At 37.9% G+C, this 24,366-nt stretch overlaps 2 protein-coding genes across 25 annotated transcripts in view; one reads left to right on the forward strand and one right to left on the reverse strand.

Annotated features, from left to right (window-relative positions):
- Nucleotides 1-16,384, reverse strand: part of PEX5L (peroxisomal biogenesis factor 5 like) — an 817,344-nt gene extending 800,960 nt beyond the window's left edge. For 8 of the 18 annotated variants that reach the window (XR_014077139.1, XR_014077138.1, XR_014077137.1 and 5 more), the window contains exons 1-2: nt 14,070-14,112; nt 11,404-11,502 (exon numbers count right to left, since the gene is read on the reverse strand). The gene's annotated coding sequence lies outside the window, so the exon portion shown is untranslated. Of the gene's footprint in view, nt 1-11,403; nt 11,503-12,695; nt 14,131-16,200 lie in introns of those variants that run through there. The other 10 variants (XR_014077146.1, XR_014077147.1, XR_014077148.1 and 7 more) reach the window with 5 other exon arrangements.
- On the forward strand, nt 14,194-24,017 carry TTC14 (tetratricopeptide repeat domain 14). 7 transcript variants are annotated; one of them, XR_014077133.1, is made up of 12 exons: nt 14,194-14,511; nt 14,961-15,085; nt 15,185-15,384; nt 16,288-16,372; nt 16,477-16,606; nt 16,945-17,100; nt 17,514-17,585; nt 17,992-18,111; nt 18,216-18,338; nt 20,556-21,145; nt 21,582-21,691; nt 22,481-24,017. XR_014077133.1 is itself a non-coding variant. In XM_081571049.1 (12 exons), exons 3-12 carry the CDS (start codon nt 15,199-15,201, stop codon nt 23,394-23,396), a joined length of 2,016 nt encoding a protein of 671 aa, XP_081427175.1. In that variant the 5' UTR covers nt 14,194-14,649; nt 14,961-15,085; nt 15,185-15,198; the 3' UTR covers nt 23,397-24,017. The 7 variants fall into 7 exon arrangements, 5 of the variants coding, with proteins under 5 accessions (XP_081427175.1, XP_081427178.1, XP_081427174.1 ...); XR_014077134.1 differs by having other exon boundaries at nt 20,556-20,673; nt 21,599-21,691; XM_081571049.1 differs by having other exon boundaries at nt 14,194-14,649; nt 20,556-20,673.
- The last annotated feature ends 349 nt before the right edge of the window (nt 24,018-24,366 follow it).

Here is a 24,366-nt window from a genome sequence, read left to right on the forward strand (position 1 = left end):
TATATATCATATGCTGCTGCTGCTAAATCGCTTCAGTCGTGTCCGACTCTGTGCGACCCCATAGACGGCAGCCCACCAGGCTCCACAGTCCCTGAGATTCTCCAGGTAAGAACACTGGAGGGGGTTGCCATTTCCTTCTCCAATGCATGCAAGTGAAAAGTGAAAGTGAAGTCGCTCCATCATGTCCGACTCTTCATGACCCCATGGACTGCAGCCTACCAGGCTCTTCCGTCCATGGGATTTTCCAGGCAAGAGTACTGGAGTGGGTTGCCATTGCCTTCTCCATATATCATATATATGGAGACTAAAACTATATATACATATATATGTGTGTGTGTGGCAAGAAGAAAGAGAGAGAGAAAGGGAGAGGTGAGAGAAAGAGAGTAGAGAGAAAAAGAAAAAAGAGGGATCAACAGAGGAGGTGCCTAGGTGACCACAGTATCTGATAGCCTTAGCAGAAACACTCATATAGAGAAAATGAATGCATAAGATTATGTAGTTTGATGGAATTAGTCATTAACATCATGCAACAGACTGCTTTTGCTCTGATTCCAAGCTCACAAACAAACTTCTTTGGACTAAAGTTGGTCTCTCATGGAAGAATATATTGATACTCCATGAGTTTCTGGTGCACATGACATTTATATTTTACCATTAAGCATCCTCAATGTTGTTTCTAAATCAGTGTCTAAATAGTTTGGTTAGTGTGTATCATTCTACCAAGCCTGACCTGAATTTCTGCATTGAAAAACAGGATCCCACAGTGTAACAACTACCTCATGGAACTGTCACACTCAGACTTCCTGAGAATGACCAGTCAATGTCTCTCTGTGATTTCTGTGGCTGGTCTCTTTTCTATCCATAACCAATTGGAACTAGAGAATGCATTTAAAGAGACTATCCACAGTAGGAACCTACACTTGCCAGCAATGCAATATGATAGAAAAGAATTTCCTACCTACTTCATAGAAAAAGAAGCACAGTGGGTTAAAGAGAGACATGCAGTTTTAGCATTTGGAGCGGTTTGTTTTTTGTTTTTTATCATAGAACAGATAATGTTAAAGGTTAGCTATGAAAGCTCTTGTATCCAACCTCTTAGTTTTAAAGGTGACAAGAAGCTTGAGAGATTAGATGGTCTGCTCCCAAAACACAACCAGGGCTCCTGGGTTAAACTGTTTGCACTATGATAACTCCCTACCTCATGATAATAGTTGCTCATACATTTAACCTTCCTGTAACCATTAAAACTTCATATTCTCATTCTATGCAATGATAGGTAAATTTTAAAATACAATTATATTTCCTAAGAAACAAAAGATAGTCTTCTATAAAACTTTTTCCTTTCCATTATAAGCAATAGGTTTTTAGTTAACTCCAGCCTATATGGCAGCCAAAGTGACCCTTTGATAATGAAAGTCATAATGTGCCTTTCTACTTAAAACCCTGAAGCAACTCCTATTCCATGAAGAGTAAATGCCAGTTCCTCCAATAGCCTACAAATCCTGCACCTCTATGCTCACGCTGTTCCTGCTACACTGTCTTCCTTGCTGTTCCCAATACATTAAGTACCTACCTGTCCTAGGACCTTTGTACTGGGTTTTCCTTCTGCCTGGAACTCTTTTCTCCCAAATAAGCTGAATGACTAATTCCTTCATCTCCTTCAAGTCTTTGTTCAAATGTCATCTTCTCAATGAGACCTGCCCTGATCATTCTATTTAAAAGTACTACACTTTCTCCTCTGTACTTCCAATGCTCTTAACCCTGACTTACTTCCTTTTTTAATAGGACTTACCACCTTCTTGGAAGGAAAGTTATGATCAGCATATTAACCTAGATAGCATATTAAAAAGCAGAGACATTACTTTGTCAACAAAGGTCCGTCTAGTCAAGGCTATGGTTTTTCCAGTGGTCATGTATGGATGTGAGAGTTGGACTATAAGAAAAGCTGAGTGCAGAAGAACTGATGATTTTGAACTGCGGTATTGGAAAAGACTCTTGAGAGTCTCTTGGACTGCAAGGAGACCCAACCAGTCTATCCTAAAGGAAATCAGTCCTGGGTGTTCATTGGAATGACTGATGTTGAAGCTGAGACTCCAATATTTTGGCCACCTGATGCGAAGAGCTGACTTATTTGAAAAGACCCTGATGTTGGGAAAGATTGAAGGCGGGAGGAGAAGGGGATGACAGAGGATGAGATGGTTAGATGGCATCACCGACTCAATGGACATGGGTCTGGGTGGACTCCGGGAGTTCATGATGGACAGGGAGGCCTGGCGTGCTGCGGTTCATGGGGTTGCAAAGAGTCAGACACGACTGAGTGACTGAACTGAACTGAACTGAACTACCACCTTCTACCATATTACATTATTTACTTATTTATTATGTTTATTGCTCTGTCTCCCTTCAGAATGTGAGCTCCATGAAAGCAGGAATCTTGGTGTATCTTTCCACTATTATATCCCTAATATCTGAAACACTGCCTAATTCTCAACAAATATCTGCTGGATGAATTCATTCGTTCATTCAATTAATTGTATTTGGAAATTTGACCACTTTATGTCTACCAATAATCAAATGTCACATTTAAAGTGAGTAGGATCAAAGTTGAATCTTTACCAAGATATGCTGGCTCTTCCAACAGATTCCATTAAGGAGGGAATATCCTGAAGCAATAATACATTTCTAGTCTCTGAAATTATTCTGTAGTGTTGCCATCAATAAAATAAAAAAGAGTTATTATTTAAAAATTAAAAGATGATCATCACAAGGATTTACTGTATAGCACAAGGAACTATATTCAGTATTTTGTAAAAATCTATTCAATATAATAGAAAAGAATATGGCACTGTACACCTGAAACTAACACAATATTGTAAATGAAATACACTTAATAATGTATTTTAGAAAGATGATCAATTACTTTTTTTTCAAAGATACACCCAAATTGCTTTAAAAATGAGTATCAAACTAACCCAGAATGTATTGACAAGAAATACTATTTATTTAGCTTCAATTAAACTGTCAATTTTTCTTGGTTATAACCTTGACATGTTCTCTTGCATAGTATTCTGAGAAACTGCCACAAAATGAGATTCCAAGAAGTGTATGTGTGTGTACGCTGGTATCTTTACAAGCAGTCATGACAAATTACACAAAGCTAAGCATACTGCTATGTCCATTGCATGTAAGTATTGTGCACATCTTTCAACTGGTTTGTTTTTTCAACAGTCATAATGGATTTGTTCTTAAATATCCTCATTCTATTTCCAAGTACTTTTTGTAAACAAACATGGATAAATGGCTACCTGAGAACAGCCCTGCAGGTGGCCGCTGTGTGTGGTCAAGCATTACACATCTCTAGGAGTGCCATGTGTATCATACGTGGACTATGATGCTGATGCATTATCACCACCCTTCTGGAGTCATGCAGTATTTACCCATGGGTCTGTTCAGTCTAACCAGCCCAGAGTGGAACTAAACTCAATGACCTTTTCTCTCACTGCTTTTCAGTCACTCAGTCATGTCCAACTCTTTGCCACCCCATGGAGAGCAGCACACCAGGCTTCCCTGTCCTTTACCATCTCCTAGAGCTTGCTCAAACTCATGTCCATTGAGTCACAAAAAGAAATTCAAAATTACTGAGTTAATCAATCCTAGACAATGAGATATGAGCTAATTTACATTAAAATAATATCCTCAAAACATTTACCAGTAACTGAAAAAAACAGAAGATGTTAGAGGCACAACTATCTTAAAATGACTTTATATGACAGGTCACAGTTTCCCATCCCTGAATTTTCATTTAATAGGCAGTTGGTTTTCTGCTAAAGGATAGAGAATTTGATACTCATGATGATCTTATAGCACCCTCAAGTGGCAATGTTTTTCTTAGATGTATTAGCTTTGATAGAAAAAAAAATGAAAAAAGAAAGTGGTAGAAACAAAGAATTCTGAATGAATGAATACGTATGAACCCTTGTAACAAGGGCTTGTAGTCTCAGCAGCTTATGCAGCTCAATACCAGAAAAACAAACAACCCAATTAAAAAGTGACCAGAAGACTGAAATAACGCACTTTTCCAAAGAAGATATACAGATGGCTAATTAATACATGAAAAGATGCTCAACATCACTCATTATTAGAGAAATGCAAATCAAAACATGATAAGGTATTACCTCACACTGGTTAGAATGGCCATTATCAAAAAACCACGAAAAACAAGTACTGGAGAGGGTGTGAAGAAAAGGGAGTCCTCCTGCACCATTGGTAGTTTAAGGGAAGTTTGCAATATCCTTGGTTCTGTCTCGTCAAACAAAAATTTGAAGCAATGGACGGACCAGCGTTACAGCCCTCAGACGGACCAGTGTTACAGCTTCGTGTTATAGCTCAGTTTTTGTATTTAATTAATTTATTTATTTTAATTGGAGGCTAATTACTTTACAATATTGTAGTGGTTTTTGCCATACATTGACATGAATCAGCCATAGGTGTACATGTGTCCCCCATCCTGAACTCTGCTCCCACCTCCCTCTCCATCCCATCCCTCAGGTCATCCCAGTGCACCAGCCCTGAGCGTCCTGTCTCATGCATTGAACCTGGACTGGCAATCTATTTCACATATGGTAATATACATGTTTCAATGCTATTCTCTCAAATCATCCCACCCTCGCCTTCTCCCACAGAGTCCAAAAGTCTGTTCTTTACATCTGTGTCTCTTTTGCTATCTCACATATAGGGTCATCATTACCATCTTTATAAATTCCAATATATGCGTTAATATACTGTATTGGTGTTTTTCTTTCTGACTTACTTCACTCTGTATAACAGGCTCCAGTTTCATCCACCTCATTAGAACTGATTCAAATGCATTCTTTTTAAGAGCTGAGTAATATTCCATTGTGTATATGTACCACAACCTTCTTAGTTTTATTTAGAAAGTAAAGGAAAATAAGAATGATCTCTGTTTGTTTCCAAGGCAAACCATTCAATACCATGGTAATCCAAGTCTATGCCCCGACCAGTAATGCTGAAGAAGCTGAACTTGAACGGTTCTATGAAGACCTACAAGACCTTCTAGAACTAACAACCAAAAAAGATGTCCTTTTCATTAAAGGGGACTGCAATGCAAAAGTAGGAAGTCAGGAAACACCTGGCGTAACAGGCAAATTTGGCCTCGGAGTACACAATGAAGCAGGGCAAAGGCTAATAGAGTTTTGCCAAGAGAACGCACTGGTCATAGCAAACACCCTCTTCCAACAACACAAGAGAAGACTCTACACGTGGACATCACCAGATGGTCAACACCGAAATCAGATTGATGATATTCTTTGCAGCCAAAGATGGAGAAGCTCTATACAGTCAGCAAAAACAAGACTGGGAGCTGCCTGTGGCTCAGATCATGAACTCCTTATTGCCAAATTCAGACTTAAATTGAATAAAGTAGGGAAAACCACTAGACCATTCAGGTATGATCTAAATCAAATCCCTTATGATTATACAGTGGAAGTGACAAATAGATTTAAGGGACTAGATCTGATAGACAGAGTGCCTGATGAACTATGGACAGAGGTTCGTGACATTGTACAGGAGACAGGGATCAAGACCATCTCCATGGTAAAGAAATGCAAGAAAGCAAAATGGCTGCCTGAGGAGGCCTTACAAATAGCTGGGAAAAGAAGAGAAGCAAAAAGCAAAGGAGAAAATGAAAGATATTCCCATCTGAATGCAGAGTTCCAAAGAATAGCAAGGAGAGATAAGAAAGCCTTCCTGAGCGATCAATGCAAAGAAATAGAGGAAAACAACAGAATGGGAAAGACTAGAGATCTCATCAAGAAAATTAGAGATACCAAGGGAACATTTCATGCAAAAATGGGCTCGATAAAGGACAGAAATGGTACGGACATAACAGAAGCAGAAGATATTAAGAAGAGGTGGCAAGAATACACAGAAGACCTGTACAAAAAAGATCTTTACAACCCAGATAATCACGATGGTGTGATCACTCACCTAGAGTCAGACATCCTGGAATGTGAAGTCAAGTGGGCCTTAGAAAGCATCACTATGAACAAAGCTAGTGGAGGTGATGGAATTCCAGTTGAGCTATTTCAAATCCTGGAAGATGATGCTGTGAAAGTTCTGCACTCAATATGCCAGCAAATCTGGAAAAGTCAGCAGTGGCCACAGGACTAGAAAAGGTCAGTTTTCATCCCAATCCCAAAGAAAGGCAATGGCAAAGAATGCTCAAACTACCACATAATTGCATTCATCTCACATGCTAGTAAAGTAATGCTCAAAATTCTCCAAGCCAGGCTTCAGCAATACGTGAACCACGAACTTCCAGATGTTCAAGCTGGTTTTAGAAAAGGCAGAGAAACCAGAGATCACATTGCCAACATCCGCTGGATCATCGAAAAAGCAAGAGAGTTCCAGAAAAACATCTATTTCTGCTTCATTGACAATGCCAAAGTCTTTGACTGTGTGGATCACAATAAACTGTGGAAAATTCTGAAAGAGATGGGAATACCAGACCATCTGACCAGTCTCTTGAGAAACCTGTATGCAGGTCAGGAAGCAACAGTTAGAACTGGACATGGAACAACAGACTGGTTCCAAATAGGAAAAGGAGTCTGTCAAGGCTGGATATTGTCACCCTGCTTATTTAACTTATATGCAGAGTACATCATGAGAAACACTGGGATGGAAAAAACACAAGCTGGTATCAAGATTGCTGGGAGAAATATCAATAACCTCAGATACGCAGATGACACCACCCTTATGGCAGAAAGTGAAGAAGAACTAAAGAGCCTCTTGATGAAAGTGAAAGAGGAGAGTGAAAAAGTTGGCTTAAAAGCTCAATGTTCAGAAAACTAAGATCATGGCATCTGGTCCCATCACTTCATGGCAAATAGATGGGGAAACAGTGGAAACAGTGTCAGACTTTATTTTTTGGGGCTCCAAAATCACTGCAGATGGTGACTGCAGCCATGAAATTAAAAGACGCTTACTCCTTGGAAAGAAGGTTATGACCAACCTAGATAGCATATTTAAAAGCAGAGACATTACTTTGCCAACAAAGGTCCGTCTAGTCAAGGCTGTGGTTTTCCCAGTGGTCATGTATGGATGCGAGAGTTGGACTGTGAAGAAAGCTGAGTGCCGAAGAATTGATGCTTTTGAACTGTGGTGTTGGAGAAGACTCTTGAGAGTCCCTTGGACTGCAAGAAAATCCAACCAGTCCATCCTAAAGGAGATCAGTCCCGGGGGTTCATTGGAAGGACTGATGTTGAAGCTGAAGCTCCAATACTTTGGCCACCTGATGTGAAGAGCTGACTCATTTGAAAAGACCCTAATGCTGGGAAGGATTGGGGGCAGGAGGAGAAGGGGACGACAGAGGATGAGGTGGTTGGATGGCATCACCGACTCGATGGACATGGTTTGGGTAGACTCCAGGAGTTGATGATGGACAGGGAGGCCTGGCGTGCTGCGATTCATGGCGTTGCAAAGAGTAGGACACGACTGAGCGACTGAACTGAACTGAAAGGAAAATACATCCTCAAGGCATGAGGGCATTCCAACCCAAAAGATGTGAAGAGAAGAGAGGCCCCCTACCCCCAGCCCAATTTTGGTTCCTCTTTTTATATGTTTTTTTGTCCTCCCCCTGGACCTGCCCTATGTAAACTGGGCTAGCCAGGAGTGCTGTTTGTTTTACCTGAGGTCCTCACTCCTGACCTGAGACCTTCCTTTGTTCTATTTTTGTGGGCTTTTCCCTTCCTTGTCTTTTAGCCACTGCCATTCTAGACTCCTTTTTCCTATTCTAACTACATAACTGTAGGAATCTAAATTGACAAAGCCACTATGTAAGACAGTATGTAGATTCCTTTAAAAACTAGGAATAAAACTACCAAACGACCCAGGAAATCAACTACTAGGTATATACCCTGAGCAAATCAAAATTGAAAAAGACACACGTACCCCAACATTCACTGTAGTACTATTTACAGTAGCTAGGACATGGAAGAAACCTAGATATCCATCGACAGATGAATGGATAAAGAAGTAATGGTACATATATACAATGGATTACTCAGCCATAAAAAGGAATGAATTTGAGTCAGTTCTATGAGATAGATGAACCTCAGTTCAGTTCAGTTCAGTCACTCAGTCACATCTGACTCTTTGAGACCCCATGAACCGCAGCACACCAGGCCTCCCTATCCATCACCAACTCCCTGAGTCCACCCAAACCCATGTCCATTGCGTCGATGATGCCATCCATCCATCTCATCCTCTGTCGTCCCCTTCTCCTCCAGCCCTCAATCTTTCCCAGCATCAGGGTCTTTTCAAATGAGTCAGCTCTTCACATCAGGTGGCCAAGTATTGGAGTTTCACCTTCAACATCAGTCCTTCCAGTGAACACCCAGGACTGATCTCCTTTAGGAGGGACTGGTTGGATCTTCTTGCAGTCCAAGGGACTCTCAAGAGTCTTCTCCAACACCACAGTTCAAAAGCACCAATTCTTCGGTGCTCTGCTTTCTTCATACTCCAACTCTCACATCCATACATGACTACTGGGAAAACCACAGCCTTGACTAGATGGACCTTTGTTGGCAAAGTAATGTCTCTGCTTTTTAATATGCTATCTAGGTTGGTCATAACTTTCCTTCCAAGGAGTAAGCGTCTTTTAATTTCATGGCTGCAGTCACCATCTGCAGTGATTTTGGAGCCCAGAAAAATAAAGTCAGCCACTGTTTCCACTGTTTCCCCATCTATCTGCCATGAGGGATGGGACCAGATGCCATGATCTTAGTTTTCTGAATGTTGAGCTTTAAGCCAACTTTTTCACTCTCCTCTTTCACTTTCATCAAGAGGCTCTTTAGTTCTTGTTCACTTTCTACCGTAAGGGTGGTGTCATCTGCATATCTGAGGTTATCGATATTTCTCCCAGCAATCTTGATTCCAGCTTGTGCTTCATCCAGCCCAGCGTTTCTCATGATGTACTCTGCATATAAGTTAAATAAGCAGAGTGACAATATACAGCCTTGACATACTCCTTTTCTTATATGGAACCAGTCTAGAGCCGATTATTATACAGAGTGAAGTAAGTTAGAAAGAGAAAAACAAATATTTTATATTAATGCATATACATGAAAACTAGTAAGATGATACTGATAAACCTATTGCTTGGGCAGTTGGACACAACTGCAGTGACTTAGCATGCAACGGAGATGCAGACATAGAGAAAAGACCTATGGACATGGGAGGGGGGAGGAAGGAGAGGGTGGCACAAGTGAAGAGAGTAGCATGGAAATATATACACTGCCAGATGTAAAATAGATAGCCAATGGGAATTTGCTGTATAATTCAGGGAACTCAAACCAGGCTCTGTGACAACCTAGAGGGGGAGATGGGGTGGAAGGTGGGAGGGAGGTTCAAGAGGGAGTGGACATATGTATACCTATGGCTTATTCATGTTGATGTATGGCAGAAACCAACATAATATTGTGAAGCAATTATCCTCCAACTAAAAATAAATAAATTAAAAAAACAGCTTGCAGTTTGAATTATTTCTTTAATAATGAGGATGGATTTTGGCTGGCATAACCATACTTTTCATTTAACATTCTTCACTTTCTTGAGTCAATTTAGGAGGACTTTGAATAGAACTCTGAATAGAACAAAGCTACCCTATATGGTAAAGTGTTAGTCACTCAGTCATGTCCGACTCTTTGTGACCCCATGGACTATAGCCCACCAAGCTCCTCTGTCCACGGAATCTTCCAGGCAAAACTACTGGAGTGGATTGCCATTCCCTTCTCTTGGGGATCTTCCTGACCCAGGGATTGAATCCAGGTCTCCTGCACTGCAGGCGGATTCTTTACTGTCTGAGCCACCAGGGAAGCCCATAGGGTAACAAGTCATAATCTAAACCTCTTGTACCACATGCTTTTGAATGAAACCAAGTGTCCTCGTTACAGGAAAAAATGTTCAAGATTATCTTTAGATATTAAGATACTAGACCTGCTTTAAATAAAATAAGTTCAATACATATATACCTATAAATTACATCCTTAAGGAGCATAATTTCAGTCGACCCTATAAACTGCATGGCACAGTAGAAAGAGTACCAGATATACAGTAAAATAATGTGTATTCTAAAATTGTTTTTTGAATAAATTATTAACCTCTCCATATCTGTTTCTTCACACACACACACAAAAATTAGAGTAGAAACCAGAGCAGAGAGTAGTTGGTGTCTTCTTTGTGTATTAGTCAAAGTTCTTCCGGTTCCAAACCCTAAATTTACTCAAGCTGGCTTAGGCAATAAAAAGGAACTTTTTTAACAACAAAAAAAAGATAGATGCTGAAAAATTAAAGGGAGGAGTCGTAACATCACTAGGATTTTTTTCAGTTCTACTCACTCTTTTCTGATACACACATCCCATCCTTGACCCCAGATGAGGAATGGGCTTTGCTGAAATTGTTTACATCAGTTCAAGAACCAGAAAGAAATTGTCTACAAATATTTCTTATAAAAGTCATAGATTACTCTGCATAAATCTTTTTCAAATGGTAATATACAACTTTCTGAGATCCAGACAGACCTTATCTGTGGCATACAGTGTTACCAGCAGCCACACATGTTATTTTCAGAAAATTGGGGGATCTAAGAAAAGCTACTTTGTAATATGCTGTTTCTTCCCCTACTATGCTGTTTCTTCCCCTACTTCATGTGGTTACCTTTTTTCAGCTAAGTTTTTGTGTTCTTTGCTAAATAAATCAGGCATTTACTCTGTGAGTTTGTGTGTGTGTGTGTGCATTCACAGAGACAGATGATCTCTTGCTGCTGCTGCTAAGTCGCTTCAGTCGTGTCCGACTCTGTGCGACCCCATAGACGGCAGCCCACCAGGCTCCGCCATCCCTGGGATTCTCCAGGCAAGAATACTGGAGTGGGTTGCCATTTCCTTCTCCAGTGCATGAACAGGAAAAGTGAAAGTGAAGTCGCTCAGTCATGTCTGACTCTTAGCGATCCCATGGACTACAGCCTACCAGGCTCCTCTGTCCATGGGATTTTCCAGGCAAGAGTACTGGAGTGGGGTGCCATTGCCTTCTCCGAGATGATCTCTTACCACATCTATAACTTGCCTGAAAAGACACTTAAATAATCAAAATTTCTACTATTAAAACAAAAATAAAATATCCCTAATTCAATTTCAATCTTGCAATCGCCAGAAAGCGTTTTGCTTTTATACATCTCTACTCCTTTAATTACATTGTTCCTCATCCAAAAACACACATACTTGCCTCCTCCTCTCCTCTCTTACCTTCAATTCCCACTACTTCATCCCCCAGAAACAAAAGGGGAAACTAAGCAGATGTGTAGCAGGTGTTCACAACAATAGTACTTACCATTGTGCCATATTTGTTTCTTTTTGTGCTTATTCCTCTGTTGAATGGTGTGCCAGGAAAGAGCCAGATGGGTTTTTTTCAGATTTACATATCCAGAGCCTAGAGAGCATTTATTAAAATCTGTAAATACGTATTTATTTAGAAATGGAATTTGACATAAAAATATGCCCAGGATGAAGACACCAAAGTTGTCTTTAACGCTCTGCCCTCTCTTACCTCCCATATATTCATGTAATCACTCATACTGCTTAGTGTGGAAAAATTACTTTGAAAATATTTTTAATGGTCAAACCAACAACCAAACAAGTTAAACCAAGAAACGAAAAAAAGTTTTAAATAAAAAAAAAAAAAAAATTACTTTGAAAATATTTTTAATGGTCAAACCAACAACCAAACAAGTTAAACCAAGAAACGAAAAAAAGCGTCAACTTTCTATGCCCAACTTGAAAAGCCCCATATGTAGGACTAGTTTCTCCTAGAAGCAAAACTAGTTTCCTCATTTTCTCTCCTCACTCCCTCCAGTCCTACTTCAAAGATCCAGTATTTGGTCCCCTTCAAAGCGAAAAGTATCCATCCCAGCAGAAAATGAATTGAAATACACTTGTTACTGTAAAAGGCTCAAACCCCTGCTGTGGGAGTGTTATTTGGAAAGTGAAGAACAATGTTGCCTCTGCACTTAACTATTACTATCACTACTCCATTCAAGGCACTAACCAAAGAAGGAAAACCCCAGCCTGAGCTTTGATTACCCCTGCTTGAAATTTATTAGCATTTGATAAATGTCACTCTTGACAACACTGCTTATTCTCTAAAAGCAGCTACTTTTTCCTATTTTCATGGCCATATCACAGCAGTTTTAGATGTTCAAAATATGGGGTAGTAACTCTGATGTTGGAATGAGGAAAAGGAGTGTTGCTGTTTAGTTGCTAAGTTGTGTCCAACTCTTCTGCAACCCCACGGGACTGTAGCACCCCAAGCTCCTCTGTCCATGGAATTTCCCAGGCAAGAATACTGGAGTGGGTTGTTTCATCCTTCTCCAGGAGATCTTCCCCAACCAGGGATTGAACCCACGTGTCCTGCACTGGCAGGCAGATTTTCTACCACTGAGCCACCAGGGAAGCCCAAGAAGAGTAGCCAGATCCAATAGCGATGTTACCCAAGAATGGCTTTATAAGGGGACATTCTCAGAGTAGGTGCCACTGTCCAGCATCTGCTTCTCAGCCACTAGCTTCTCAGTCCCTCCAGATAATTAGATCCTTAATAACAGATCAACTCGAACTAAAATCACATACCTTATTTATCAGAATGTCCATATAGTTTCTTTTTAGAAATCAGTTTTCCTTTTCAGTGACAGCGCCCTCTTTCCTAAAAATAGCCATTGTCTGAAGTTGTAGCTTAACACAAGTCAGTCTGTACCACTTATTAAACTTCCCTGATGTGCTCCTGGTGGCTTGAAAGTTATTATCTTTAAACTTACATTCTTTGTTTCATTTTCTGGAGTCTCAATAAACTGTTTATCTATTTGCCTGGGTTTTTCCCAAAATAGTGTGTAGGCATTCATTATATTCTAACTAGATCTTTTATCCAGGTGGTGAGAAGGCAAACTAAATTCCCAAATATACAAAGCTGAAGATGTGGCAGAATAACTACTGCTATTTATTTTTGTTCGAGAGGGCGATACTAAACTACACGATTTAAGTAGTACAGACGTTGATATATTTTAATAAAACAAAGTCACATTATTCCAATATTAAAAACAGGCCTTCTATATGACAAAAAAAATACTTTCTCCAGCAACTCTGCCGGTGAAGATCTATTCAGTGGTAGGTTGAAATTCTAACTCCAGCCTTTTGCCAGCTGGTGATATTGAACAATATTGAGAGTCTCTGGGCTTGTTTCCTCAGTACAGCGGTTAGGATCCAAAGTCAGTAAGTGTAGGGGAGGGGGTGAGAGCCTGTCATAATTATCTTCGAAAAATCACTTGAATTACACAGTAAACATGGGCACTAAATTTTGAGAAAACACTTAAACTAAAACAAATAAAAAGGAATGTATATATGCATTTGGGGCTTCCCAGGTAGCTAGCGGGTAAATAATCCGTCTGCCAACACAGGAGAGGGGGGTTCGATCCCTGGGTGGGGAAGATCCCTGAAGAAGGAAATCGCAACCCACTCCAGTATTCTTCCCTGGAAAATTCCATGGCCAGAGGAACCCGGAGGGCTACAGTCCGTTGGGTCGCAAAAAAAGTCCGACACGACTTAGCGACTAAAGAACAAAACAAAATATGCATATGTCTAGGCCTTAAAGTCATTCTGGTTTTAACTCTAAAATCACTAACAGTAAACAGGGTACGGCTAGAAAACACAACTCCAGTCTTGAATAAATGTTAACGTTCTTCCTTTCTTCTGCCTACAGCCTAACAGGAAGTCTCCCAGAGCAGTCGCTTTAATGCGGTTATGCCTGAGGCGTAGATACTTATCCAGCGATAACTCCAAGGTAAGAAACTTTGTAACCCGTTCAGGGTTCTCTTCCTGACACTGGCACTTAGAAGCGCCTCGCTAAACACAAGGATGAATTATTATTTACCACAGATTAGAGTTTCGGCCATTTCAATGTAATAACACCTCAGAAATTTTAAAACGAAAACTTGTTACACACTTCACTACCTCAGAGCCACAACCGACCCTTAGCTCCGGAAAAACTTGCCCCAATCCTCCCGGCTTCCGTAATCTCGCTCAATTTCGCGATACCAAAACTGCGCTTCGCAGCACCGCCTCTGGGGGCGGTTCCAGAACACTTCCGGGAGGCCACTCTGGAGGTGTCTGCGATGCGTGCTTCCGGCGGCTTTCAGGCCGCTTCCTCAGCCTCCATGACCACGGCCTGAAGTAGTGGGCACGGAACCGGGTGCTGGTAGCCCACTGGCCTTTGGTCACGACAGTCTCTAGCCATGGACCGAGACCTCTTGCGGCAGTCACTAAATTTCCACGGCCCATCTTTGCTCTCCCTGCTCCGGAGCGAACAGCAGGACAACCCACACTTCCGGAGCCTCCTGGGGTCGGTAGCCGACCCTGCCCGGGGCCCGCCGGGCCAGCAGCAGTTACCGGGCAGGTAATGGGACGGCGGCGCCGCTGCGAGACGGGAGAGGGGACGCAGCTCCGGGCTCCCATTTCCACAGTCCGGCTGCTGAGCCGAGGCTGTGAGCACGTGAGGACTGCGGCGCCGGTTTCGAGGGCAGGATGGAAGAGGGTACCTTCTCCCTGATGTGGGCAATGCGGGATGTGGGTTGAACTTTTAAATCTAGTACTGCCACCGGATTCTTTAGCTAAAATCCTTTGTGTATATCTGGAACAGCGCGGCTGTGTTTTTAAGTTACCGCGTCCTCCATTTACATACTGGCGTGTGAGGGGATCCCTGATTAAAACTTTTTTTTCGGAGGATGTGTGGCCAAGAGCTTAGGATGGACATGATTGGGCAGTGAAAGCAGAGAGCAGAAGCTTGTACGTACTAAAAAGTTTTGCAGAAAAACCAGTTTTCATAAATTTTTTTTTCTTTTTAAGAAAAGAGAGGAGAGTTGACAACATTGAAATACAAAAATTCATTTCCAAAAAAGCGGATCTGCTTTTTGCACTTTCCTGGAAATCAGATGCACCTGCAACTGCTGAAGTTAGTGAAGACAATGATGGTGTGTTTAGTCTTAAAATTGTTGCGTTTTGGTTTAACAGCACTTTGATGAAGCGGAACACAGAACTGTTGTTAGTAATTTTGTTACTTATTTTTTCAGATTATTATGCAGTCATGCCACCGTTAGAGCAATTCATGGAGATACCTAGTATGGACCGGAGAGAGCTGTTTTTTCGAGATATTGAGCGTGGTGATATAGTGATTGGAAGAATTAGTTCCATTCGGGAATTTGGGTTTTTCATGGTGTTGATTTGTTTAGGCAGTGGCATTATGAGAGATATATCCCACTTAGAAATCACAGTAAGTTACTCACCTTTTAGTTATTTGTTTTTGATAAGAATGTCATCTCAGTGCAAAAATTATATCTTTTCATCCAGCTGTAATTAAGTGTACTCTGCAGACCTACTTTTGAGAATTAAATATTAATAGAAAAATTAAGTACTTTTTTATTAAAAAATTATTGGCAGTAATAGAATTACAGTTTCTGCCACTGTTTATAGTTTGGGAGATTTGGTCCTTTGGCTGGCAGAAGTGGGGTCCTTTTTTAAATACTCAGATATTAGTGGACCTGGTGAGATTAGTTAGTAGCCTGGGTTATTTCTGAAAAGTCTTTAATTATTTAGTATTCAGCATTAGATACTTGCATGTGGATAATTTAGAAACAAAGTCTTGTCTTATGTGTATATTTCCAATAATTAAGTGATTTTGTATGTCATGATACTTTGCCCAAGGTGAATAGATCTAAATTTGAAATATACTATGTCGCTTTAATTTGAAAGGTTTGATATTGTCTATTAAGGCAGATAGAGAGGGAAGAAAACCAAGAAGATACCACAAACTCGATAACACACCTAAACCTAGAAGAATTCACATTTCATTTTCTTTGGAAGTCTCCTACTTTCTGGACAGATTTTAGTTTTATATTTAATAAACACAAAATATCTTTTTGTTTCATCATGCATACTTATATTCAGTTTCTAAAACTAATTGCAAGTTTCATGAGAGTTTAGCTTTGACCTGAACCAGAAAACTTTTTTTAATTATGTTTGGGCACAGACATTTAAATTTAGACTCAAGGGTGCTAGTTGTTTTCTTAATATTCCCGTCAAGTCTTACCTGTTGATACTGAACTGCTAGAATAAAAGAAGACACTTCTCACTGAAGAATAGAATGTCTGGTGTTTTACAGTGCTTCTCATTGCAGGCTCTATGTCCATTAAGAGATGTGCCTTCAATCAGTAACCATGGGGATCCTTTATCATATTACCAAACTGGTGACATCATTCGAGGTGATCAGTTTCCTCATAGTAGTAAAAAAAAAAAAAAATAACTGGTCATGTTTATATTAGTTTGCATTGCTTTGCTAATCAACTTAATTTTCTTATTTTTTAAGCTGGAATCAAGGATATTGACAGATACCATGAAAAGCTTGCAGTATCTCTATATAGCTCATCTCTTCCACCACACCTATCTGGTATTAAATTAGGTGTAATTAGTTCTGAAGAACTTCCTTTGTACTACAGGTAATTTTATCCACATTGTCTCAACAAGTTAATTGCAAAACAGTTTCTTGGCTAAAAAATTGCAAATTTTGCCCAACTTCTAACAATAAAGTAGAATTCTAATTTCTCTTATTTCAAAATATGCTACTTTTATTTTTATAACCCATAAAACAGCTCAAACTTGGTAAAAGGAACCAAATCATAATTGCCACACCTTCATGTACAAAAATGGTCTGAGTATTTAAATCCCATATAGTAATGTTATTTCCATAATGAAAATGGGACATGGTATTTAATTGTGTTAATCATCTTAATCATCATTATATTTTGTGATGTTTTTTGTTTGTTTTTTTTTTAAGGAAAAGTGTTGAACTAAATAGCAATTCTTTGGAATCCTATGAGAATATCATGCAGAGTTCTTTGGGATTTGTTAATCCAGGAGTAGTTGAATTCCTTTTAGGAAAACTAGGAATAGATGAATCTAATCCACCATCCTTAATGAGAGGCCTTCAAAGGTATAGTAAATCAGTATTGTTCTGTTAAGTGGTGAGGTCTGTGGTGCTGTTAACTGCATAACTGAAGAACATAGTTGATTATCCTAAGCTTGGTGGCAGCAGTATGCCAAAGTTTGAATGAACTAGGTGATCCCTTCTTCTGGAATGGAGTCTTATCACTGATTGATGTGTGCCGTGTGACCAGGTAGATGCAGAAAAAATTTGTAAGATGCAGAAAATTTATAAGAATTTTATGTATATGCTAAAGGGAAATACTGTTTAATAATAATAGTCATTCCTGAGAGTTCAAAATTTTTGCATTATAAATGGGAATACAAATTTCTTGCTTGAGATTCAGTTTTTATCTGTCAGGTAAAATGAGATGTAGTTACCCAAAAAAGTATTTACAGTTTGACTTTTATTTTCTTTAATAGCAAAAATTTCTCTGAGGATGATTTTGCTTCTGCATTAAGAAAGAAGCAGTCTGCATCATGGGCTTTAAAATGGTATGAAGATTTTGTCACTGAACAATTGCATTATTTAATCTAACTGGTTAATGCAAGCATGCTTATGTCATCTTTAAGACAAAATTTGTTTATAAATGAATTTAAATGATACCTTTTTGAGATTAGCTTTTTTATAGATATAAATGCTACTATGTTGTAAACTTCAAAGATTTGCATTTTAGCCAATATTTTTTAAATTTTGTTAAAAAGGAATTAGTATATTAATATCTGGATTTCATAAATATTTGTTAACGAAATTATCCAAAGACTCTTTCTTAGTTATACTGAGAATATTGAAGACTAATAACTGTTAAATTTGGTTTGCTTTAAAATTTTATTTATGCTAACATTTTGTTTGGATATTCTGTGAAATATTTGTTATGTATGCTTTAAAATATATTTTTAGTGTGAAGATTGGAGTTGATTATTTTAAGGTTGGACGCCATGTGGATGCTATGAATGAATACAATAAGGCTCTGGAAATAGACAAACAAAATGTGGAAGCTTTGGTAGCTCGTGGAGCATTGTAAGTGGATCATGGGTTTTGAGGAATATTTACAGGATAAATGTGTATAAGATTTGTGAATAGCTCACAAGATAAATTTCTCTAATTTTGTCTCATATCTATAGATATGCAACAAAAGGAAGTCTGAACAAAGCAATAGAAGATTTTGAGCTTGCACTGGAAAACTGTCCAACTCACAGAAATGCAAGAAAATACCTCTGCCAGACACTTGTAGAAAGAGGAGGGCAGTAAGTGTCAGATTTGTTTAATAGTAGAGATCTAATATTTAATAGCCAACTACTATAAAATCTTGAACTAAGGAAATAACATCTTTGACTTATTTCAGATACTCTTAGTTTCAGTTTTGATTGAAAATGTTTTTTAAATATAGTCCTTTTTACATTTTCTGGTCCTTTTATCCTTCCTTATTACTTACTTTCTTCATGATTGGAGATATTTTAGTGTCTTGAGTTCACTGTTCTGAGTATGTATTTTACTACATAGAAAGATAATAGGTAAAATTTTATACCTGGACACACACCAAAAGTTTTTAATAGAGAGGAATTTCTAACTCATTTCATCATTCTAGTAATTATAATGCCAGAAATATAAATTGAGAACTCTAGTTCATTGTGCATAAGATTTCACTGTTGTAGTCAACTTATTGCTCTCCTTTGTCTAATAAAATCCATGAACTTAGATTAAATGAAGAGCAAAACATTAAGAACAAACCCTGTAACCTATATTATACTGTCCTGAGATACTGGCATAGTACTTGGCATAATGACTAACAGACAAGTCTAATTTATAAAATATTTTGAAGATATATAATACTTTTAATATAAACAATTGGGTAACAGCCTGCTTTAATAATTACGGCCCAGCATCTTTTTTGCTATCATTTTTTCTTAAATAGAATCATCTCTTTTCTGCTTCATGAATTTGCCAGATCATTACTGTTTGTATGATCATTTCAGAACTCCATATAAATGAAATTTTGCAATGTTTGTTTTTAACTGATAAGAACTTCTACTTGGACCCAAGTGATTGGAGCAGCTTTTTTCTTTCTTACATAGCTTACATAACTGTGCTTAGTCGTTCAGTTGTGTCCAACTCTTTGCAACCCCATGGATTGTAGCCTGCCAGGCTCCTCTGTCCCTGGGGATTCTCCAGGCAAGAATACTGGTGTGGGTTGCCATGCCCTGCTCCAGGGGATCTTCCTAACGCAGGGATCAGACCCAGGTCTCCCACAATGCAGGCGGATTCTTTACTGTCTGAGCCACCAGGGAAGCCCCTAGATACATAGCTAGTGCCTACTTAGATGTGGTTGTCTTACTATTCACATACTCGTGATTTTTCGCTCTGTGAATGGCAACACCATCTATTTGGTCATCCAGTCCAGAAATCTTGATCGTCTTTGGCTTGTTCCTTCCTCCCCTCATCCTATCTGACGCAGAAGTGATTGCATTGAAACCACTGGGTTTATTCATTTGTTTTACAGTGAATACCTTTTCCTGCTTTCTAAAAACTGAAAATATTGTGCAAAATCCTTTCACTGATCTGTGTCTAAACTTTCTCATTCTGATATTTCACAACATAGACTTGTGAGCATCATCTAATAATGATGATGATTATCCTTTCTGCAGGCTGGTTGTAATATGTTTGCCTTGATATTTGCGATTTTAGCAGTGAATCTTCTGGGAAAATTTTTCTGTAGAAATGAAAACTCTTCATAAACTACTAGGAAAAGTCAGCCTACATAATTCTGTGCTAAAGGTCAAGATCATACTAAATTTCAGAGGGTATCATTGATCGTGTGTTTTCACAAATTATATTAAAATGCCACTGCTTAACCTACAGTATGGCTTTAGTTATCAGTAATGAGTTCTTGTTTGTTTTTTCATTTAATTGAGATATAATTGACACATAACTTTATGTTAGTTTCAGGTTACTTTCAACATAGGATTCAATTTATGTATATATTGTGAAGAGTTGACCATTGTGTCTGGTTAACATTCATCATCACACAGTTATGTTATTTTTTTCTTGTGATGAGAACTTTTAAGATGTACTCTTTTTGCAACTTTCAAATATACAGTATGGTACTAACTGTAATCACAATGCTGTATATTACATCCTCAGGACTTTATTCTTATACATGGAAGTTTACAAAATGAATCATTTTCACCCATTTTATCCACCCCCAGCCCCACCTCCAGCAACTGCCAGTCTGTTCTCTGTATCTTTGAGTTCAGTTTCTCTGATTTGTTTTATGTGGTTTTATATTATCTTTTACAACAACACTAACAAAAAAATAGCAGAAGTATTTAAGTATTGTTCAATTTGGAAAATAATTTGCTAAACATAGTTTTTCCCTAATGAACTCTCATAAGCTTCTGCCCTACATGCATATTTGAGAACTTCTGATTTTTACCAAAAAAGCTAAATTTTCCTTTTGAATTTAGGTTAGAAGAAGAAGAAAAGTTTTTAAATGCTGAAAGTTATTATAAGAAAGCTTTGGCTTTGGATGAAACTTTTAAAGATGCAGAGGATGCTTTGCAGAAGCTTCATATATATATGCAGGTGATTCTTTATTTCCTCTTAGAAATGTAGTCATTTTTAAATTAATGCCAAAACTTAACTTTCTTCTAGGGAAACTATTCTAGATCACTTAATTATGGCATTATGAAAAGTTTTTTAGATACAGTTTTTCTTAATTAGGTTTGACATTACTTCATAGTTTTGTTGAGAAAATTCCCATTGCCTGTTTAGCATGCAGTTGTCCCTGTAGAATTGTCCTTGTAGTGAGCTTTCCTGATGGTTACAAAATTCAGTATTATTACTGTAATTGAAATAATTATAAAAACCGTTCTGAAAAATATTTTAAACTGTCTTTTCCTGTAATACTGATGATGATGTTTTCTCATGCATTTTCTTCTGAATTGGACCATTGCTGCTGTGTCTGACATCTGGTGCTGCTCATCCCCATCCTCAAACTGGAAAATGATTTCTTATGTAACCATGCATCCAACTGGGCTGTGCTATTTTTTAAATGGTTTGTATTTGAACATGGTGATTCCCCTCTCAACTCACCATATCGGGATTTCTTTCTTCGAATTTTATTTATAAAATTTGTGTCCTGTTTCAATTTTTAATGTTTTTTTTTTTTAATATTTTTCATGTATTTTTTTTTTTTTTCTCTTTCTTGCACTCTGGGTCATGGGTATCAATGCAATGGCTTCCCTTTTTTTTCATGGAATACCAACTGCAATATGGTCCTCAATACTGTTCTGGCTGTTCAATGATTAATGCCAAACACCTGTGATTAATTTTTATATGTTAAAAATACTTTTTTAATGCTGGATATATGGTGATTTGGGTATACCACAATTGGTTTCTGGTTGGGGGGTGGGTTGGTCTTTTGAAAACTGGATTTTATATATTCTGCTATTTTTAACGTGTGGTTTTTTCCGATATCTGGGTTCTAAAAGAAATCTTTGGAATTAAGAGAAAAACAAGCTGAAAAGGAAGAAAAGCAGAAAACAAAGAAAATAGAAACAAGTGCAGAAAAGTTGCGTAAGCTCTTAAAAGAGGAGAAAAGGTAAACTGTAATATTCAGTATTTTTAAACTTAAAGCAAGTACTCAGTTGAACCAAAGTGCCATTTGGGAGATAAAGTAAGTAAAAAAGTGTTTCAAGTCGTAATCAATGATTCTTAGCAAGTATGTGTACCATAAATTTTTCTGTAAAAGAGATAAAGTAGAATGGATGGCTAGAATTCTGCAAAAAAAAAAAAGTAGAATTAAAATATGTTATTTTAATTATCTGTATTTTAGGGAGAAATGTTTCAGAATTAGAGCAGTAGTTCTCAACTGGGTGTGGTTTCCCTTGGGACATTTTTGGTTTTCATAATTGGTAGGTGCTACTGGCATCTAGTGGATAGAGGTCAGAGATGTTGCTAAACTTAATAATGTAGGATTTCCCCACTGCCACCCCACCCTCCCAGCAAAGAGTTATTTGGCCAAAAATGTTAATAATCCTGAGGTGGTAAAACCATGAACTAGATGTAGCCAAATGTAAAACTTCAGTTCTTTCCTTTATGTATTCAGATGGTCTTAAATTTTTAAGATAATTTTAGAAATGTCACTGTATTTCAAAAATGATGGATTTGCTTACAGTGACAGTTGTCTACACAAGTATTTTTTTCCAAAAGTCACGACTAATGGTAAAATTGGATATTGTAGTAAAAACTAAACTTATTACTATAATTCTAATATAAGCTGCAAACTTTTATGAAATCTTTAAAGAGAATAAAATAGAACTAAAATCTTTATGGGTAATTAAACATTTTTATACTCAACATATCTGATGAGTTAACTACATTTTTTTAGGCTAAAGAAAAAAAGAAGAAAATCAACTTCTTCTTCAAGTGTTTCTTCTGCTGATGAATCAGTTTCTTCTTCTTCATCCTCTTCATCTTCTGGTCACAAAAGGCATAAGAAACATAAGAGGAACCGCTCAGAGTCTTCTCGAAGTTCCAAAAGGCATTCAGCTAAGGCATCCTCAAATCAGATAGATCAGAATAAGAAAGATGAGTGCTTCCCAGTTCCAGCTAATACGTCAGCATCTTTTCTTAACCAAAAACAAGAAGTGGAAAAACTATTGGAAAAGCAGGATAGGTTACCATATCAAAAGAAACAGGTAAAAGAAAAAGATAAATGTTCTTTCTCATCATCTTCTGTTGAAATTCCGGATGATTTTGGAGGTAGGTCTGAAGATCCAAGAGATTTTTATGATAGCTATAAAACTCAGGCAGGTAGTAGCAGAACAGAAAAGCCATATAAATCAGAAAGACATTTTTCCAGTAGAAGAGATTCCTCAGATTCTTTTTATAGGAACTCAGAGGATAAGGTAAAACTGTATGGTTATAGAAGATTTGAAAAAGATACAGAAGGAAGAAAAGAGCACTATAGAAAGTGGGAGCCAGGTTCCACGAGACATGCTACTTCACCAGCAAGCTCAGACTACTCTTGGAAGTCAGGAGAAAAATATAAGAAATCCACTTACTCTGGATCACGTGATTTTAGTAGACATGAGCAAAGATATCAGTTAAATAAAAATCAAGGAGAATATGAAAGAGAGGGTAATTACGAGGAGGATATTAAAACAGAGGTTCAGGGAGAGGGACTCCATAGCAAAGACCATTCAGAAGGTGGAGTTAAAAAAAATTTACCTCAAAATTTACTCAATATATTTAATCAGATAGCTGCATTTGAGAAAGAAAAAGGGAATAAGCCAAAAAACTAATATGCCAAGGGTATCCTCAATATTAGACTAAAGACTTTTAATTAAAATATTTGGATCTTTTAGTAATACAGTCCAGTGCAGAAATCTCTGCTCCCGTGGTTATTTTATTTGTAGACATTATGGAAATCAGTTGCTTTTTATAGCAGTTCTCAAAGTATATTTGTTTCAGTTATAGGTCCCCTTTTCATAGCTTAATTTTTTTTTTATGTGTGTATGTTATGTACAGTTATTCTGATGATTTAAACTTCTTCACCTAAAGATAACTCTCAAAGTATTGTTTCTTCATTGTACTATGGTATGTTAGAATTCCTTGGGTTCACCTTATTCTGCTGCTTGAGAAAATATTAAATTTGTGCATTGAACACTTGGATCATTTTTATCAAAAATTATTTCATTCTGTTAAAAGCTCTTGACTTTCTAAAGAGATTATTTGAATGTTAGATACCATTTTATAATCATTATTTGTTTAAAGGTGAATTTTCTTGCATAACATTTATTTTTAAATGGTAGACAGATATGTGTCTTGTCTAATTGACTTCTAAAGCCTGATGTAATTAAAATGATTTATGTGCCAGATGTTTAAAAGTACTTGAGGAATAAAGCCATGAAAGTTGAATAAGGGCTCATTTTGCTCAACTCTCTTTTTTTCCTTACTTGCTAGCAGTGTAGCCCTAAGAAATTTCTTTAAATATTGACAAGACCATACATTCCAGGCAAGAATAGATCAGAGTAGGAAAGAGTCCTAGCAAAAGCAGCAGTGGCAAGTGAAGCACACTGTAAATCTGGTCTTCCACTAAGGGAAAGGAAGTTAGGAAACTGTCCTAGTATTGCAAATGTCCAGTTGAGAAGGCACTGAGTGTGTTTTTTGATAACGTAGAGCTGGCTTGCATTTCTGCTTTTCTTCCTAAAGTCTGAATAAATGATTCAGCTGACAGAACCTGGACTTACTCAGAATTAAATTTAGCAACTA

This window comes from Giraffa tippelskirchi, chromosome 2, assembly GCF_054371585.1.
Source record: "Giraffa tippelskirchi isolate mGirTip1 chromosome 2, T2T-mGirTip1v1.2.pri, whole genome shotgun sequence".
In the NCBI taxonomy this organism is placed as follows: domain Eukaryota; kingdom Metazoa; phylum Chordata; class Mammalia; order Artiodactyla; family Giraffidae; genus Giraffa; species Giraffa tippelskirchi.